Genomic DNA, 17,813 nt, shown 5'->3' on the forward strand with positions numbered 1-17,813 from the left:
GCCAGTTCCTGCGATTAAGGAGAAATTGCAGCTCCGTGGCAGATTACAAGACCCAAGCCACTGATCTATGCGAGAAACTCACAGTTAGAAATTACCCTAGGAAAGTAATTAACTCTTGCAAAAAACGTGCCAGAAACCAACCGAGAGAGTCTTTACTTGAAAGTCATCCAAAACCAATTGACAACAGGACTACGTGTGTCACCACCTACAGTCCTATTACAAACCAAGTAAAGAAAATAATCAACCAGAACTGGAAAATCATAACATCCAACACCCTGACCTGGTCAAAACCAAGATTTGCCAACAAAAGAAGCAGAAACATCAAAGATCTATTGGTCCACACCAGACCACCGCCAAAAAAAAAGAAAGAACAACCAGGATTATGGAACACCACCCCAGTAACCGGACACTATCCGTGTGGCACCTGTACCGCCTGCGCAACCACAGAACCTACAAAGGAATTGCAGCTACTTCCAAACTTTATGTGGAAGTTAAGAAGGCACACCAACTGCAATACAAGTCACGTCATCTATATGATCACCTGTCCCTGCGGTATGAGGTACATAGGGATGACGTGCCGTAAGGCAAAACAATGACTCTGTGAGCACCGGAGCAATGTAAATTGCAAGAAAACTACAACCAAGATGTCAACCCACTACAAAGAACTAGGTCACACAGTAGATGACCTCCACTGGGTAATTCTAGAGACGCTGGAAACAGGTGACAGAAATGCAGCAAAAATCCTTTTCGAGAAGGAACAACGTTGGGTCCATAGACTCAAAACAGATATCCTGGGCCTCAACGACTCCATTCCTTGGTTATCTTTAAACAGATAACCTCATCATAGAATGTCCACTTCCCTAACTCAACCACTACTGAGAATATATATGTGCTCCAATCACTAATGAAATATAAATATGATGGTCCAAAACATGAGATTTATGCCCTCTGGAGAAGTTTCATCTTAGATTTGTCCAAATGGACAAAAGAGTTAACGCAAATAGCTGTTTTGTCTATACAATATGAGTCCCTTAACACAGTCTATAACAGGTTAGCTAAATACGGCCAACAATAGCCTGTGATGATATATTTTTAAATTTTATTTTCAAAGCCCACAGGTTGCCAGACTTCATTTAATGTGGTAATAAAAAATTACAACCTCAAAACACGTTGACCTCCCCTCCCCCTTTGTTTAAAACACCATCGGGAAAACTGCACAATAGTATTTCTTCCACCTTCATGCCTTCGAAATACAAATTAATATCTCTGAGCCCGCAAAAACATCCTTAAAACTAGTAAGTCGATGGACTTTATGTAAGGAAATCAATAATCGCGTAAAACACCTTTTCCAATTATATGTGTGCTAATCTGCTCTATAGCATTTCATCCATGACTATGGCTCCGTAGTACAAATCAACCCGGAAATGACCGTTCTTTGATTTCCGGGTGATGAAAGGCAGAGTCAGCACATGCTGCCGGGACGGAGTAGAAGGAACCCAGGTATCTGAGGAGAACGCGTCTTCTTCACACAACAGAACCGCAAGTAACAATTCCATTCTCTAAACCCTTTCCCTTTTACAATTCCAACAGTGAGGCCTCTCTCGTCCTGCCTTATCCCCGGCGAAGCAATTCCTCGATATAACAAAGGTACGCTAGAATACCACATAGTCTGACATCCAAAAAACGTACTCATTACGAGTACAGTGAGAATCAAGTCACGTGTCTTATTTTTTAAATACCTAACCAAATATAGACCCCGCATAGCAATACCACAGAATAATATCTAAGAATAGAAATGCCATTGCACAATGAGGAGCACAATTGTATAATGATAAACGTTATAACAACACGCACGGACAGTGAATTAACATCTGAGCACTGTATGTATGCAGCGTTATAAACGCAATCCACGAGGCGTTTTACCGAATACCACCAAGTTATCCCACCCTAGACCACGCATCAAATTAAGTAAGTCACAGCGAACTTTAGAACTATGGGCACATCACTACAGTATAGCTTGAATCACCTCCACCTGCCGAAGCATGACAATGGGAGAGTTGACGCCAGAAATGAGTGTGGTTCATTGAAAAGCATTGCCATTTTTTAGTTCCTTTCCGAAATAATTTGATTTCATAAGAGTACTATTGTACATAACTATATGTTTTCCATACCCCATCTCCTTGTATGTTGTGTGTATGTTTGTCTATCTTTATTCTACAGGTACAATGATGCCTTCACCTCCTGAAGAATCAGGTTAATACACTTTTATTCTTTACACTTTCTTTCACGTTTTCACCCCCATTGGTCCTGACGAAAGCCTATTGACCTTTTGGCAACCCAAGGCTGAAACATGTTGACCTTTTTTAATTCTCAAATGAAGTGCACTCTAATTCCTAACTCATTCTAAAGCTGCACGTATAATTTTAACTATTGTCCGAATCCAGAATCATTAAAATCCCTTCTCTGGCTGTCCGGACTTTTTTAGAATCACCACCCATCTCACCACTGTTCAATGATCACTACTGCGTTAAACCGAAGGTAAAACCTCCTGGTGGAGGGTGCACACACAAGAAACGACCCAATGATTACGCACGCACGTGTAAACAAAAGCGGGGACACATTATATACCGCTAAGAGATACTTCCAATATACACGTGTATGAGGGTCATTTTTGGGAGATACCAACTACCGACCTGCAAAACCTTGGTTTAAGCGGGACTAGGGATCCTTTCCCCTTCCTGATTATGAGAATTCACAACGGAGACTGAAAGGATTCATACTCTGACTCCCCCCTCCTTTTGATTATACATACGTCCTGTATTCTACATGGAGGGGGTACTGTTATTTTTGGGGATCCATACCCCTTTGGGGTTAAATGTAAAGTTGTGAAAGGTATTTCCACTATATATATATATATATATATATATATATATATATATATATATATATATATATATATATATATATATATATATATATATATCCAACACGAAAATTTCAAAGTATTGATGGCACTCCACTCAGAGATTGTTTTTCAAGTTATTTTAATGATAACAACTGAGATCGCGAATTATCTCGAACACTGACTGGCAACCCAACTATCTACTCATAACGATTGATGTAATCTCGTTATACACCTCAATTGACCATGAAATTGGCCTCCAAGCAATCAAATATTTCCTTCAACAACTTCCAATTGGCCAATATGAGCATTCAAAAATGCTAATAGAAATGATAAGACTATGCTTATACAACAACGTATTCCTATTTAATAAGAAGGTGTACGCGCAGCGCTGCGGGACAGCCATGGGAGTTTCCTTTTCCCCAAGCTACGCGAATCTCATGATGGGGTGGTGGGAGAGATGCGTGGCTTGGGGAGAAGAAAACGACCAACATATGGCCAACGTAGCGTTGTGGCTGCGTTTTATTGACGATTTGTTCCTGCTATGGAGGGGAACAAAGCAGGAATTTCTTGTATTCTTCGAGGCTTTAAACAACAACAAAGTTGGCCTCAAATTCACTTTCAACTTAAGCTCCAATGAGATAGAATTCTTGGACACGAAAGTATATGTGAGGAATAATAAACTGGAGACAACTGTACATCGCAAGAAAACTGCCACGAATAGCATTCTCCACGGACAGAGTTTCCACCCTGAGAGCTTGAAAAGGAGCATACCATATGGAGAGCTGCTCCGCATGAAAAGGAATTGTTCCGAAGAAAATGAAATGGAACAAAAGTTTAAGGAGACAAAAACCCGCTTCATGCAGAGGGGATACAAAATGAAGGATATTGTCAGAGGAGAAAACGCAGCCAGGGAAATGCATAGAGATGAAATGCTGATATCAGGAAATAAGATGAAAAGGTCATTACCAAAGAAAAGGAAAGGAAATCAACCGGAAACAATAATTACAGATGAACAACCATCCCTAATGGAAGAAACAACACTGGAAGATCAACCAAGACTAATAATGAGATACACAAAGGAGAGTCACAAAATACAAAAAATACTAACCAAATACTGGCATGTTCTAAGAAAGGATGGTGACATTGGCAGGGACATAGGAGAGAGTCCGCTAGTGAGCTACAAAAGAGCACCGAATTTATCGGATCACCTTGTACACAGCCACTTTGAAATTCGCAAAAAAACATCCTGGTTAGAAATCAAAAAAAGAGGATTTACAAGATGCTTAGTATGCAAAGCATGTCAGATTGGCAAAAATCTAAAAAACATTTGTGATTCATCTGGGAAAAATTTTGAAATAAGAGATGTGATAACATGTGAAACATCCTTTGTGGTATACATATTACAATGTAAATGCGGTAAGGACTATATAGGGAGTACCACGTGTCCATTGAAAAAGCGAATCCTGGAGCATACTCGAGCGATCCAAAACAAAGACTTCTCGTACGCCATGGCAAAGCACATGGCTACCCACCCTGGAAAATCATGGCAGTACATGACATACTCTGGCCTCGCGGTGGCACCGCAAAATGAACGTGGTGGGGACAGGAAACTGAATCTGAGAAGACTCGAGTCGAGACTCATTATGAGATTTAAAACTATGCAACCACAAGGACTGAATGGAGACGCTGAATTACATGTACATCTGTAAATATTGACACTATTGCAAACTGTGACTGCTGAAAAATACTGCATGCTAAAACTGTACATTTATGCACCCTATGATAAACTAATAGCATTTCTCTCCCACATACCTGCGGTCAGTAATTGCGGTGACCAGGGCACTCAGCCCGTGAACCATAAATGCTTCCAACCACATCTGCATGCGCATATACATCCAGATGCTCAAAGCCAATATAAATCCTGATTAAACACACAAAGGCACATCAGATATTAGTGCGCGAAGTAATGATATCAGCGCGCAGGAAGCATTTCACCGCAAGGCCATACAGGTAAAGGGAGAAGCACTCAGAATTGTTTGTCTGCCAAGATACACTTGTAAATACAAAAGCATACAAAGGGCACTAAGCCCAAGAATCTATATCTTAAAGGTACAAGTGTACATTAATTAAACAAATGATAATGCCCGATTTGTCCAATGAATTAAATTGCTCAAACGCACACATGAGAAAACTGCACTACAAGTCCCATAATGCACAGCTGCATACATGTGTATATAATGTGAAAGAAAAGAAGGACTGACTGTCTAAAATTATGCCGTGATCAAGAACGCTTGAGTTCGAAACGCGTAGGCGATCTCAGTTGTTATCATTAAAATAACTTGAAAAAAAAAAAAAAAAGGCGATCTCAGTTGTTATCATTAAAATAACTTGAAAAACAATCTCTGAGTGGAGTGCCATCAATACTTTGAAATTTTCGTGTTGGATGTAAGCGGGAGACGGCCTCGATCCCGGTGATGGCACCAGCGCAAATGAGCTCCCCCTGCGACGAGGCAGAGCGCGAGGGAATATATATATATATATATATATATATATATATATATATATATCTCTCTTCAACACAACTCCACACCTCCACTCGACGAGAGTTCCAAGGCACCGGAGAGAGAGCCCACAGGTATTTTTTAACAAAAATAGTGTTTTATTTAGTACATCATTAGTGCGAGCGTGGATGATCAACACCTTTCGGTTCCTGCCTTCAACTGGACCATAGAGTCCCGCTGTCTAGAACATGCATTTAAAGTGACATGTGCATATGATCCCTTGTTTATTTCAATTAATTAAAATAAATTCGACTGCTGACCCTCATATTTGTTACAGACATTGGTTATTCGTAACTGCCATTTTTACTAGCATTTCTTGTGGTAAAGTACCATTATTGCAAGGCAGTAGAGAGCAGTATTTACCTAAATTTGTGGTCGCTCTTAAGAAGCAATTAAAAAAGGAGGTATTTCAGTTGTTCATGTGCAAAGTGAAACAATCCTTCTTATTTAAAGATAGGAAGAAATAAAAAGACATGTGCATTTTAAAAGAAGAGAAGTATCATTAGAAAACAACGATTTTTCAAAAGGACAAGGGATTAGTAATTCAATATCTGTAAAGGACATTATAATTGATCGATTTACTATTCTAAAAAACGTTATTTACTAAAGTTCAATGTGCGATGGCTCAAACCATATATTTGTTGAAAGTCCATTATTATTCTGATAATATTAACCCAAAGTTTGTAAATAGCATCTCCATGAAAGAAAGTGCTCAGTGCAGTGTGCAAATCATATTCCAATTTGTCCTTTCTTTCTTTTATCTTCTAAAGTAGAATTTCATTTTTATTTTCATAATTATAACAAAACTTTGGATCTCCAGAGTGATAGTTATTCAACAGATTGAGTTCCATCGCACTTGTCGTTTTCTTGCACAGGATGTTATATCTTCCTTTTACTTATCTTCCATTTTCTAAATTTGCCACTCAACAATTCATTTCCTCCTTTTGGTGCATTTATGTTCTTCCATGGCTTGTGTTTTGGACATGTCCTTTTTATGTGAGAGTACCCCTTTCTTTTTTTCTTTACTTTGTTGTTTTTGTTTCTCTATTTCTTCTTTGTTTTACTCCACTTTATTACTTTTTTATTGCAGATGTACGTGCAACTCGGCATCCAGATTGTGACCAAACGGATTTTCTGTCCCAATGGCTAGGATAAGTCTTGATTCTGTTTTTCTCAGATCCAGGGTTCTGTTCCCTCCTCTTTAATTTTGTTTTACCACTTTGCACGAAAGTATGTTAGTACTTGGTTGTCTCCTGAGTTTTTTTTCTGCAAAATGTTTTGCCATGGGATAGGAAAGATCTTTTTTTTTATCACTCTGAGATGCTGAAGTATCCGTAATTTCAATTTATTAATGGTGCTCCCAACATATGGTTTCTTGCAGGGACATTCCAAAATGTATATCACATATTGGGATTCACATGTGATATGGTCGGTGATCTGCTCTACCTTCCCATTCTGCTGTCGATATGAGCTTGTGTTTCGACCATGTTCACAGGCGCTACATTTTTAACACTTCCAAAATCGGGGTGTAGTTAGCAATGATGTTATTCCTGTTTTTTTAATCTCCAGGTGGCTGTGTTAGAAGATCGCCTAAGTAGGCTGTCTTCCTATATGTAACTTTAGGTGTTGCTGGTAATTTCCTCCTTAATGCTTCATCCAGCGTTAGGATGCTCCATCCTTCTTTATGATGGTTCTTAAGATCTTGTTTTCGACATTGAAGTCCATGATCATACGTGTTACATCATCTTCTTCATGGTTCTCATTGGCTTCCAGTAATTCTGATCTTGTTTTGAGCTTTACCTTGGCTTTGCCACTTATGATTACTCCGGGTGGATAACCCCTCTCCAGGAATTGTACACTCATTTCATCAAGATTCTGCTCGATGTCTGATGTTTCAGAGCAATTCCTTTTGGCGCAGAGCATTTCTCCATAAGGTATGCTCCACTTCAAATGTTGTGGAAGTTAGCGTGGAGAATGCTGTTGCTGGCGGTTGGTTTCCTATGCATCCTTGTGCATATTCTCTGATCTTTGATAAATACTTCCACATCTAAGAATGTTACCTGAACTGTACTGCATGTAGATGTGAAAAACAAGTTGTAATTATTGTTGTTCAATGTCTGGATGAAGGTTTCAAGATCTGATGACTCCCCTTCTCGTATCACGAAAAGGTCATCTATAAAACTAGTCCAGGTTTTAATGTTAGACTTGTACCTGCTTTTCAGTGCATCAGCTTCCCATACCACCATTAATAGATTTGCGTATGTAGGGGCGAAAGATGTTCCCATCGCTGTGCCTTGTTTTTGGAGAAATATATCTCCATTGAAGAGGAAGACATTGTGTGTCAGACAATAGTTCAACATTTCCATGATCATTTCCGAATGTTCCAGGAAGCTTAGTGATCTTGTTTTCAGTAATTGTCTGACCGCTGCTAATCCGTCAGTATGAAGAATTGATGTGTACAAAGATGTCCCAACTATGGTGACCATGGTTAGATGTTCATTCCAATTCATGTCTTGCACCTTTTCCAGGAAGTCTGTTGTATCTTTTAGATACGATGAGAGTGATGTAACATATTCCATTAGGAAGACATCTATATAATGAGAAGTTTTCTCAAGAAGGCATCCTATTGAGCTCACTATCGGTCTCCCCGGCGGGTTGTTGAGTGACTTATGCACCTTGGTGAAAAATAGATGGTTGCTGTTACGGGATGGTCAACTTTAAGGTACATCTATTCTTCGAAGTCAATCAATCCCTTCTCCTTCCATATCTGTAGCTGCATGTGATATTGTTTAGTCCATGACTCCATTGGATTTTTCTCCAGTTTTTCATAATGATCTTTGTTCCCCAATTGTCTGTTCGCCTCTGCTATGTATTGCTCCAGATCTTGCACAACAATATTTCTGCCCTTATCAGCCGCCTTTATGATGAGTTTCGGATTTTCTCTTAACTCTTTTAGGGCTTTTTGTTCTCCTAAAGTTAGATTCCATGATCTTCTCTTATGTTTCTTGTTCTTGATAGTTTGTTGATTTCTTCCACTACGACTTCATGAAAGAGGTCCACTTCATTCCCTGGAGGTAGTTGTGGACAACATTTAGATTGAACTCTGTCCTCTTTCTCCACCCTTGCATGTAATTACGCCTTCATTTTGGCATGTTTGTATGTCATCCTCTATTCTTGAAGTCGATGTTGTTGAATCTATGTCTGTGACAGTAGTCCCTAGTGTACTCCTGGTCCTCAGGGTTGTTAGATCATTTTGATTTAATTCGGATATGGTGGTATGCGTCTGATTTAGGTTTCGTACATTTGGTGGTTTTTCTTCATAGTATTTCTTGAGTTTTTACTTTACGACAGAACTTGTATAGATCAATTTGGAGGTTTGGCATGTCCATGTTGCAATTTGGACAGAAGGTTAATCCTTTATTTAATAAGCTTATTTGGTCAGGGTTCAGGGTTTTACTGGAGATGTTGATTACCAGATTTTTTTGAAGAGATTTCCTCCTTATTTTTGCTTTTTCTTTTCTCCTCCTCTTTTGGATTTCACTCCATCTTCTGCTTCTTCTGGTTTGGGGTTTGCTTTGTCCCCTTCCTCACGTTGTTCCCCTTACACTTCCTCGTTGTCGCGTATCAAGTTTCAAGTTCAAGTTTATTGTATTTGCATAGTTCGTTAAAACCATTGCAATACAAAAATATTTAATTACAGAACAATGTTTACAAATAAAAACTCCTTTGTTCTAAAAGCGTTACAATTCTGTTAAAAAGAATGTACTATAATTATTCAAATGTTGCAAGTCTAGTTTTTAGGCACGTTATGACCAGCAGTGCATGTCACATTTGTTTGTCCACGATAGTTTCTTGGTATGTTAATTGTTTATACATGCAAAAATGAATTTAATGAGTTAATTATCTGCCAATAATTTGATTTCCGGCATTTTTCTTTCACATGCCATCAAAAATTTTAGCAAGGCACAGTTTAGTTGAGGATCACTTGGTGCAAAGCAAGCCGGACAGCCTGCCTCCTAGTTCGAATTCCACGCTGGTTGAATTTAACTTTCAGAAATTGTTTCCGTTCTTGTGAGAATTGTTTGCTGGAGCATAGTAGGTGCAGCAGATCTTCCGATGCTGACCCGCATAAGCGGCACCTAGGGTCCACCTTCTCCTTTAGCCAGGGTGGGAAATGCTGAGTACAGGGTAGCAGGCCAAGTCTAAACTTCATAAAACTAATTTTTGTATACTTGGCATAACCCAAGTTAAAGTACTTCTGAGCTGCTTGCTCACAGTAGGTATTCAAAGTCATCCATCCGTGAGACCTTCCTGCGAGTGAGGCTTTGTCCTCCAGCCACGAAAGGTGTTTGACTGTTTTCCAAACTAGTTTCTTAAGTACACCGGTACTAGTGGGTGTTTCCCACAGTTGGTTCAGTCCCAATTTGTGTAATCCATCTTTGAGATATCTTGCTGCGGGTGAAGTAGTGTATCGGTTTATCTCTTTCCATAGCTGTGAATTTAGTGACCCTGGAGCGGCTTTTCATATTTTGTCCCACGCTATAATGTATGCCCCATATCTCGCAATAGATTGCTTCTGTATGCCGAATTCAAGCCTAATTTGCGAGGGGGAGGTGTATTTAGGCAGCCCTGTGGAGTCCAGTAGTTTGGCATCTCTTCCTATCTGGGCTTCCTCTCCGTAAGTAATTGTTGGCAGTAACTTTGCACGGATCACCTCAGCTATGGGCAGAATCGACAGACCGGTTAGTTTGGAATTCAGATTTTTTTAGGGAGACTGCCAGGGCAATGCCTTTATGCCTGATGCTGTTTCTCTGTGCAAGGAATTGACCGCCTTTGTCTATCTTTACGCCCAGGAATTTATATTCCATGATGCTCTCTATTCAGGTTTTACCCCAGAACCATGCTGTAGGTTTTTCCCTTGTTTTACTGACTGTAATGGTTTTTGTTTTGTCAAGATTTATCATTAGACCATTTACTTTTGAATAGTCCTGTGTAGCGTTTATAAGATGTTGAAAGCCTACTCTCGTTTGATTAATCAGGACTATGTAGTCCGCGTATAGGAGACATGGCAATAAGATGTCTCCCAGTTTTGGAGCATGTGAGTTACAGGCGTTTAATATCGGTACAAGATCAGCTATGAATAGGTTCAAAAGTGTAGGTGCCAAAACGCAACCTTGTTTAAACCCTTTGTCTGTTGGAATGCGTCTCGACAGGTGTGTTCTGTCACCCAGCTTAATCTGGACCCAGGTGTTGGTATGCAGGTTTATCAGCAGGTTTAGAAGGGATTGAGGGAGCCCCAGCTATGCAGTTTGGACCACAGTCTGTTTCGATTTACGTTATCAAAGGCTGCTTTATAATCAATAAAGCACAAATGCAGGGAGCTCCTTGTCGTTTCAACCTTATCAAAGAGCATTGCCATCGTTATTATATATGTGGTTGTCCCTACATTTTTCACAAAACCGGTCTGGTTTATAGGGATGGCAGATTTTTCTTCTGCCCAAGCCTGGAGCTCTTCCAGTAGCATACCAGTGAAGAATTTTGCGTCGTTGTCCATTAGTGCCACTAGTCGATAGTTCTGAGGCTTGGACCTATCTCCTGTCTTGTGAATTGGTGCAATGATAGATCCTCTCCAGGACTCTGGCAGGATGTTTGTCATCCTTTTTTCCCTGAACAGTGGTTCTAGTGTTTCTAGTGCTTCAGCCCAGAACGTTGACTTTTGCTTGTAGAGCACCGGTGGTATTCCGTTTGGGCCGGGTGCCCCTTCCCTCCTTCTCTTGCCTATTTGCCTTTTGATGATCTTGGTTTGATTTATTGTCGAGTCGTCAATTAAGATGTCTTCTTTGGCTTTGCGTGGTATGATCTGCTTGTTGCATACGCCGCACTGATGTTAAGACCATCAGATGCGCCTGAGGAGTTCTCCCCCTTTGTGCTAAACTCCGTGTCTTCATGGAAGTGAGACCAAATTTCGTCCAGACTACCTCCGAAATATTTGAGGTAATTCCATCGTTGTTAGGATAAACAAATTGATTTATGGTTCTCCAAAAACTTGCCCTGTTATTTTGTTTCATATCAGGGTGTAGTTTTGCCCACAGAACTTGTCGCGTATCCATTTGTGCAAGTCTCATTTCCCCGCAAAAATCCAGCTTGGACGTGCTTGCTTCTTCTTCTGCTGAACTTAAGTCCAAGCTATCGACCATGCCCCCGTAGTCTCATAGCCCGTGCATCTACCCATTGCAGCTCTATTTCTCAAGGAGTCATACTTTCTCGCAAAAGTATATATGCAGCCATTTGCATAGTCCATTCGATCACAATTGAATTTTAGCCTTCCCTTTTTCCACATCCGTCTCATGTTTGTTGATCTTTTTCTCCATTGTATCTATCAATTCCTTCTTTTCATCATTGTCTGGGAATTTATCAAGTTCTTTTTCCAGCTCTTTGCTTTTGAGAAGTGTGGCCTCTAGTTTCCGTTCTGCATGAATGATTAAGGATTTCATCAATTTCAAAGAACATTCATTGGTGTCTATTTGCCACTGTTTAATCAAGTCCAGATCTAAGTCATTTAATATTGGCATAATTAAAATTCTCAGGCCCCTTGGCACTCTCTTGAATTCTATATATTTTTCTACGGTTGTTTTCTCCCACCATTTATTGACCCAGACTATTCTAGTTTGTTGTAGTTCTCTGATGACATTTTTAATTGTTCTTCTTCTCCCTTCTGTTTTATGCTCCTGGGATTGGAGTGGTCACTCGTTGCCATGTTATCATCCAGTAGTTCATTAGCTCTTTGAGCTGGCTTCCTGCTCTTTTCTGCCCTATTAAAGTCTATTTCTAGGTCAATGAGGGTTCAATAGAGAAAATCTTTCACTGGCACTGGTTGTACGTTAGTTTCCTTTTTTTATTTATATATCTACATAAATTACTGCTTAGTATTAAGTAGTGTCTGTGTAATGAATGTACGTTTCCTTTTTCTAAAGAAAAAGCAGGGACTGGACAATCATTTATTGGGTGTTATTACCATGTGCCAGCGAATGGTGGTCACTATCCCCCACCACCTCCTTTGAGTAGGCCTTGGACTGCTCTGCTTTGCTTCCCTGAGAGAGTCAAGTGCTACAATGAGGTGTTTGGTTCCCAGTGAAACGGTGAATGTGAACCCATTACTTGTAAAGGTCACAAAGCTAATAGCCTGTTTTCTCACACTATCAAACAAGAATCTTGGTGTGATTCAGGCTGCAAGAAAATCCTCTACTTGAAATCTGAATGGGAAAAAATAGTTAATATTTTGATATTTGCTTCTTCACAGACTTGCTCCTCAGATGAAGTGTTGCCAAGCAGTTCGTAGGCCAAGCAATCAATTTATCTTAAAACATTTTCATTACATTAGGAGGTTTTTAAATACAATTTTGTTGATCTACCTTGATTTTTTTCCCACCCTTAGGAAAACCTTACTCATAATAGAATTTAGACACTGTTTTGAATGCTCTAACACATGCACTTATTGAGTCTGTAGCTTCTGCTCATATCGAAGTTGTGTCTTTTATGCAAAATTATTTTAGTGAATTATAGAATAAGCATGCTACAGGATTATCTTTCCTAGTAAATTTATATAACAAGTTTTAATTAGTTTGAATGCAGACAACAGGAACGTAGTAAGGAAGCAGGTTCTGAGAGTGGGTGAGGCAAAGCTGCTCTAAGGCCTTGGTGCTTAGACTTTTAAGGTCTTGGTACTTAGACTTTTAAGGTGATAAAATACTGGACATTTCCTTCAACATTGTGAGTAGAAACTGGATAGTACATATTAATTGCTGAAGGGATGAAAAGAGTGAGTATAGAAGTTACTACAGTGTGTAACTTGGGAAACCTTTATATGTACCAAATTAAGGAACTTCACTCCTTGTCTAACAAGTATTGCATTTGAGTTCAGGAAGCTCTTTTCTTGACATTTGCAATTTGGTGTGTTCACAGACAGATGTATCATTATATTTTGTCTGTTTTTTCACAGCTTGTTGACCTGAGCTGTAACGATCTAACTGAAATCTTGATCCCAGAGACCCTGCCCACCTCACTGCAGGAACTGGATCTGACTGGGAATGCCAACCTCGTACTGGATCATCGCGCCCTTGATGTTTTCAGGTAATACATCATATAGGTGCTCAGAGTGTAATTTCTTTCTTTTCTCCTTTCTGCATAAACATCAACTGTATCTTATCCTCCTTCAATGCCTTCCTATTTGCTTCTCTTCGCATGCATCTCTATTTATGCCTCCACTTTCCTCTTTTCTACACACTCCCATTTGGTGGGTGGAAAACAATGTGGGGCACTTGTCTAATGTAGATATTTCTTGTAATCCCCTGCCTTTGTCTGAATTGCCAACAGCTCTATCAAAGTACTGCCTCGTCAGAAGCAATTCACATTATCAAGTCTCTGCCATCTGTCCTCTGTTATTTTCACTCCCTCACAGACCATTCTATTATCTGCCCATCCCTACTTTATGTAGGTATTTCTCAAGCACGCTCCTCTATTAGCTTCTTGTATGTTCACAAAGGAAGAGCCACTTGAGAACTGCCTTAAATTGGCAGTAATAGTGTTGTGTCTCAAGACCCAGGGATCGTGTTGTTGCCATGCGTTCCTTAAACCTCTCTGTTAGAACTGGGGGTCCCTAGTTGGCAGAGGTAGGTACATTTGACCAAATAGGGACCCTTGCTTCTAGTCAGGATAAGGGGGTACCCTTCTAAAATAACCCATGCTCACCCTAGTGGTAGCTAGGCACAAGCAGACAGGCTTATCTCAGGGGCAGTGTGTAAAGCATTTGTGAACACATACAGTAATACAGTGAAAACACTACAAATGGACACCACACCAGTTTAGAAAATAAGTAACTTTACTAGACTGAACACAAGACCAAACAACAAAAATCCACAATACTGTAATCAAAAGTAGACTTAAAAATGGTAGAAATAGCTTAGTTCAATGTAGATGGTAAATGCCACACTTTGCTCTCAAAGTACTTTGGATGCGTCACGCAATACAAACAAAAGGGTCGCAGGGAAGGTGATGCGTCGGTTCCTTGCTTCGGGGGAGGTGATGCATCGGTTTCTTACTGCAGCGCAGGGGAGGTGATGTGTCGGTTCCTTACCGGAGAGGAGGTGATGCATCGGTTTCTTTCTCGACAAGATGGCGCCTCGATGCGATGCGACGATCCGGTGCAATGCGACAAAATGGCGTCTTGATGCGATGCGACAACGTTGGATGTGGTGCGTGCATGCCCGACGGCTGTGCGGCAAACTCGGTAACTTCTGAGCCGCGACAGGCGCTGCGACACGCTTCTCCGGTGATGCGACAGCGACCTCTGCAGCGGCAACACACTTCTCCGGTGATGCAACACACTTCGTCTATGATGCGATGGCGAACAGCTGCAGCAGCAGCACGCTTCTTCAGTGATGCGACGGCAACTGCTGCGGCGGCGACACGCTTCTCCTCATTGCGTCGCGCTCCCAGTGACTCGCATTCTTCTCAGAGGGCCCAAACAACAGTAGGCACCTCTCTGCAGGCAGAATTCCTCAGCAAGGGAATTCAGGGGAACTGGTGGTGAAGTCTTCTATCCCTGAGACTTCAGGCAGGAGGCAAGCACACTACAAGCCCTTGCAGATTCTTCCTCAAGATTATGAAAAGTTCACAAAAGTCCTTCTCCCCTTTCCTTGGCAATAAAGTAACAACTGCAGGCCAAACCCAGAAATAGCAAAACAGCACAGGGACAGTCTCATTCTTCGGCTTCCTTGGTTATTCTTCTTGGCAAAGGGTCGTCTTGATTCCCTGATCTATAGTTCTGGGGTCTGGGTCCCCTCTTTTATACACCAAAATCCCTCTGAAGGCAGAGAGTGCTGTACCTAGCCCGAACCAGTTCCAGGGGCATTATGCCAGTACACAACTTCTTCCTTTTTTAGTGTGGGCCAGAGTCAACAGACACACCACAGGAGGTTGCACCAGCATTGTGGAAGGCAGGCACAGCCCTATTCATGCCCAGGTGCTACTCCTCCCACCACTCCTCATGCAGATAGGTCTATTCAGCCTTGTGCTGACTCGCCCTGTCTCCTGGAGCCACCCCACCCCCTGTCACTCACAAACCAGACATGGAATACACAACCTAGCAGAGGCAGGTTTGGATGGTTAGGCAAGAAAATACCTACTTTCTAAAAGTGCTATTTTCAAACACAGAATGTTAAAACCAACTTCACAAAAAGATGTATTTTATCATTCTGAGTTCAGGCATACTAAAATCGAATTTCTACCTAGTTCCCTGAGTAAGTTAGGATTATAAAATGTTATTATCAAACTGCCCATTCTTGCTTATGGGAACAGGTAGCCTTGCAATAGTGAAAAATGAAATTGGCTGTAATTCTTTATCAGAACATGCCACACACACAGGGCTCGACAAATCCACTCGCCCGCTCGCATTTGCGAGGTAAATTTTATGAGGTCGAGCTATTTTTAGGTCCTACTCGCCTTTTCTGGCGAATAGGAAAATATACTAACTTTTATCCTCCGTCTTTGAAAACGGAGCAAATGTGACAAGAGAACAAGATTTAAAGGCCTTTTTATTGCTCACAAAGCAAATGAGCAATAAAGATGCCTTTAAATCGTGTTATCTTGTCACATTTGCTCCGCTTTCAGAGACCGGGGTCTAGTAGGTTACTGTTAGGTCGAGGAGATTTTTCAAGGTAGTAGACCTGCAGGACTAGTACCATTTTTCAGATTTGTCGAGCCCTGCACACACATCAGGGCATGTCCTACCTTTTACATACAATGCACCCTGTCATTGGGCCTACCTTAGGTGCTGCAAGCCCACCAGCAGCATTTGATTTACAGGCCCTGAGCACACATGGTGCACTGTACTAGGGTCTGACATGTAAATCAAATAAGCCAATCATGGAGTCACAAATCCATTACAACAATTTTCAATAGGGAGCGCTTGCACTTTGGCACTGAATAGCAGTGGCAAAGTGTCAAAAGCATCTAGACCAGCAAAACACATAGCAAAAATACAGGCGGCAACAGCAACAAATGGAAGGGAGACCCATGCCAATGGTGTCCGGTCTAACACTCTCTAAGTTGGAATCAATCAAGTTTTCACTTCGCAAGTGCCTTTATTTAGCAGCATTTTATAACTCATGCCATTACTTCGCATAAACATTGAAAACCATTGAAGTGGCATTTCTTAGCAGTACATTACTTCGCAGCGTTTTACTACGCATACAGATTCTATTCTTTTTTTTAAATAGCTTTAGGATAAGAATTACTTTTCTGATCGTACAGTAACCCTCAAACACTACTCTACCCTACACTACTCTAACACTACACTACCCTAAACCTTAAAACTCTACCCCTTCACAACCGTCCCCCTTCCCCCAGTCCGTGCACTTCACTCTAACACTACCCTGTACGACCCCCTGACACTACCCTTAACGCTAAAACACTACCCCCTACACTACACATACACTACAACACTACCCTAAAACACTATCCTACACTACACATACACTACAACACTACCCTAAACCCTAAAACATTACCCTACACTACACATACACTACAACACTACCCTAAACCATAAAACACTACCCTACACTACACATACACTACAACACTACCCTACACTACACATACACTACAACACTACCCTAAACCCTAAAACACTACCCCCTACACTACACATACACCACAGCACTACCCTAAACACTACCCCCTACACTACACAACAACACTACCCTAAACCCTAAAACACAACCCCCTGCATGACTCTCCCCCATTCCCCACTCCTGTCCCTACACACAAACACTACACTGCACGACCCACACTACTCCCCAAACACAAATCATAGCCCCTCTTACCTCTGTCCTCAATGCACGTCCCTTGTCCTCGGCTGCTGTTCTCCACTCCTCACTGCCGTCATCGCTGCCTCCTCGCCCGTCATCGCTGCAATCATCCATTCCTGCCTCAAAATCCGGGAGCAGCCATCTCCCCGCCATCTTGCGCCCGGGTCCTCACCAGCACCTCTCGCCATCTTGCTGTCATGGTCTGGGACTGCCGGCCACCTCCCCCCTTAACACACTGACCGAGTTACCTAATTCAACCAGTCAACACTTTGGGTCTTTGGAAGTCAGGGGGTACAGGGCCCCCCCCTGGCCGTATTTATTAAAATATAAAAACAAATCAAAAATTTTAATAAAATAAACATTTCTGATAATTATTAAAAATGCACATTTCAGAACATTAGATTGACATCCGTTTCGACATGGTATGATGGGCTAACCTTAACAAATATCTAGTACAGCGTGTTTCCTAACCGAATC

The 17,813-nt window shown here is 41.1% G+C and overlaps 1 protein-coding gene across 2 annotated transcripts in view; it reads left to right on the forward strand.

The window, feature by feature from the left end:
* Nucleotides 1-17,813, forward strand: part of PHLPP2 (PH domain and leucine rich repeat protein phosphatase 2) — a 704,566-nt gene that overhangs the window by 578,554 nt on the left and 108,199 nt on the right. For both annotated transcript variants that reach the window (XM_078669274.1, XM_078669275.1), the window contains one exon: nt 13,466-13,596. In XM_078669274.1, the coding sequence (XP_078525400.1) occupies nt 13,466-13,596 (131 nt within the window). The remainder of the gene's footprint in view (nt 1-13,465; nt 13,597-17,813) is intronic.

Source organism: Lissotriton helveticus, chromosome 12, assembly GCF_964261635.1.
Source record: "Lissotriton helveticus chromosome 12, aLisHel1.1, whole genome shotgun sequence".
NCBI lineage: Eukaryota > Metazoa > Chordata > Amphibia > Caudata > Salamandridae > Lissotriton > Lissotriton helveticus.